At 56.7% G+C, this 1872-nt stretch overlaps 1 protein-coding gene across 1 annotated transcript; it reads left to right on the forward strand.

The window, feature by feature from the left end:
- Window positions 1–1199: 1199 nt before the first annotated feature.
- Window positions 1200–1439, forward strand: DICSQDRAFT_74738 (uncharacterized protein; the record flags this gene model as incomplete). The annotated part of the gene is made up of 1 exon (XM_007371907.1): window positions 1200–1439. The coding sequence occupies one exon, from the start codon at window positions 1200–1202 to the stop codon at window positions 1437–1439; it is 240 nt and encodes a 79-aa protein (XP_007371969.1).
- Between the last annotated feature and the right edge of the window lie 433 nt (window positions 1440–1872).

Here is a 1872-nt window from a genome sequence, read left to right on the forward strand (position 1 = left end):
AACTTCAATACAATACCGTGCCCTGCGCGTCGTAATCCTGAGCCAGAATACGCAAGAATGAAGTGGTTACATTGAGCTGTCGAGGAGATATCGTCGTCCGAAGTTCCTTTGGGGGCGCTTAGGAGGGGAAAACAGGCAAATGCGCGACACGCGGCGCGACGCTCTCACGACAAGCGAGCTGAAACCGGCTGTAGACGCTTGACACATCTGCGTTGGCAAGCGCCTCAAGCGTCTAACTTCCGCACTTGGCCCCTCGAGCCTCGCATCTCTTACTACTTTGTCTCTTGCCGTATAGGCATCTTGTCCTGTCTCTGTTTCTCGTCTCGCTTTCCTCTTCTTGTCTCGCGATCGATATCTGTCTCCCTCCCTCAACTCCACCAACACTGGTGTCACTCAGCGTCTCGCTCTCCTCAAGAACGCTCAGGCGACTGGCCAAATGCTCCCCGCTGCTCCCAGCCCCTAAGACGTGCACCTAACAGCATATGCAAACTCGCTGGCCTTAGAGGTCCTCCACTCATGATGCAAGGCAGCACGCAGCCCTGAGATCTCTTGATGCTCGGAGTGGACCAACTAACCTCCCTCTGCCTGTCCCTCCTCAACTGCAGAGCTGGAACTCTCCGGGTCCCTTCCGCGGTGGTCTCCCGCCTTCTGTTGTCCTCGACGACCCGCGGCATGCGCCGTTGCACGCTCCTCTGGCGCCATGGACCTGGATAGGCCGCTCATGCGAGAGCACTCGAAGTCTTTCCCCCCCTCCTCCCGGTTGCGAGGTCGGTGCTCGTGGACCAGCTGGTGACCTCTTGCACCATCCAGCGCCCCAGTCACAGGGCCCTCGAGAGGCTCTCCACCAACCCCGGCACCTACACCAGTCACCCCTCCACCCCATGCGCGTTCTAGCAATATTTGCGTCTTCCCCTCCATACGCACGTCCTCGCTCAGCAATCATGAACCATCCTGAGCGCCCTTCTTTGGGCCCTACACAAAGCTCGAGCGGTCGGAGGTGATCGTCACGGCGTCCGGCGCATCCGCATGAGGAGCCTGGCTAGGGGTGGTGGGTTCCTGTAGAAGTCCTTCAGTGGGATCGCGAGCCTCGAGTGCCCCTTCATCCTGCATACATTCGTGCCCTCATTCGCCCCCTGTCCCTCATCGTCGAAACAAGGTTGTCATGCAGGTGTGTACTGATGCATGTTCCGCCCGCTCCTATGTCGACTTACTTCGCTCTTCGAACCCACCTTGATCCATATTGCGTTCAGACTGTCGATCAGGCGAGCGTCGAACATCTTGCTAGCCTCCTTTCCGCCGCTGACCCGCCGATCCCGCACTATCTCTGGATCGAGCAGCCGAACAACGTTCCGACGTGCCTCGCGCTCGCACCCAACCAACGCGAGTCCAAGATCGTGGAGGCCCTCGACAAGTCCGGGGGGCGACTGTGGAAAGGTTGAAGGCCAATGGGAAGGAGGACATACACCGTGTATTGATACATCGCAAGTACAACAATCGCAGCTCGTGTTAAACAATTAATCAGCCTCGCGGGCATGAGGAACGAGACTCCGAGGGAATAGATTACGCCGCACCACACCGCGGCGGATCGTCGACTACTACATCTTAAGACTTGTGCAATCGTGTATCTCATTCTCCGTAAGTGTGATATGATCCTTTTAGATCGTGTACCTGGGTTGGTTGGGACGTCAGTTCTGTGTCGCCGAGGAATGTGGTGATGATGGCAGGGACTCAGGGAGAAAAAGTAAAGGACGTGGGGACATAGGGAGAAAAAGTGTTGGTTATGGAGAAGGAGGTGCACACAATTTCTTGAACTGGATCTTGGATTGCTGGGCCGTGATGAGCTTCTTGAGGTCTCCGACAGTATTCTCTGAA

This window comes from Dichomitus squalens (genome assembly GCF_000275845.1).
Source record: "Dichomitus squalens LYAD-421 SS1 unplaced genomic scaffold DICSQscaffold_458, whole genome shotgun sequence".
In the NCBI taxonomy this organism is placed as follows: Eukaryota; Fungi; Basidiomycota; class Agaricomycetes; order Polyporales; family Polyporaceae; genus Dichomitus; species Dichomitus squalens.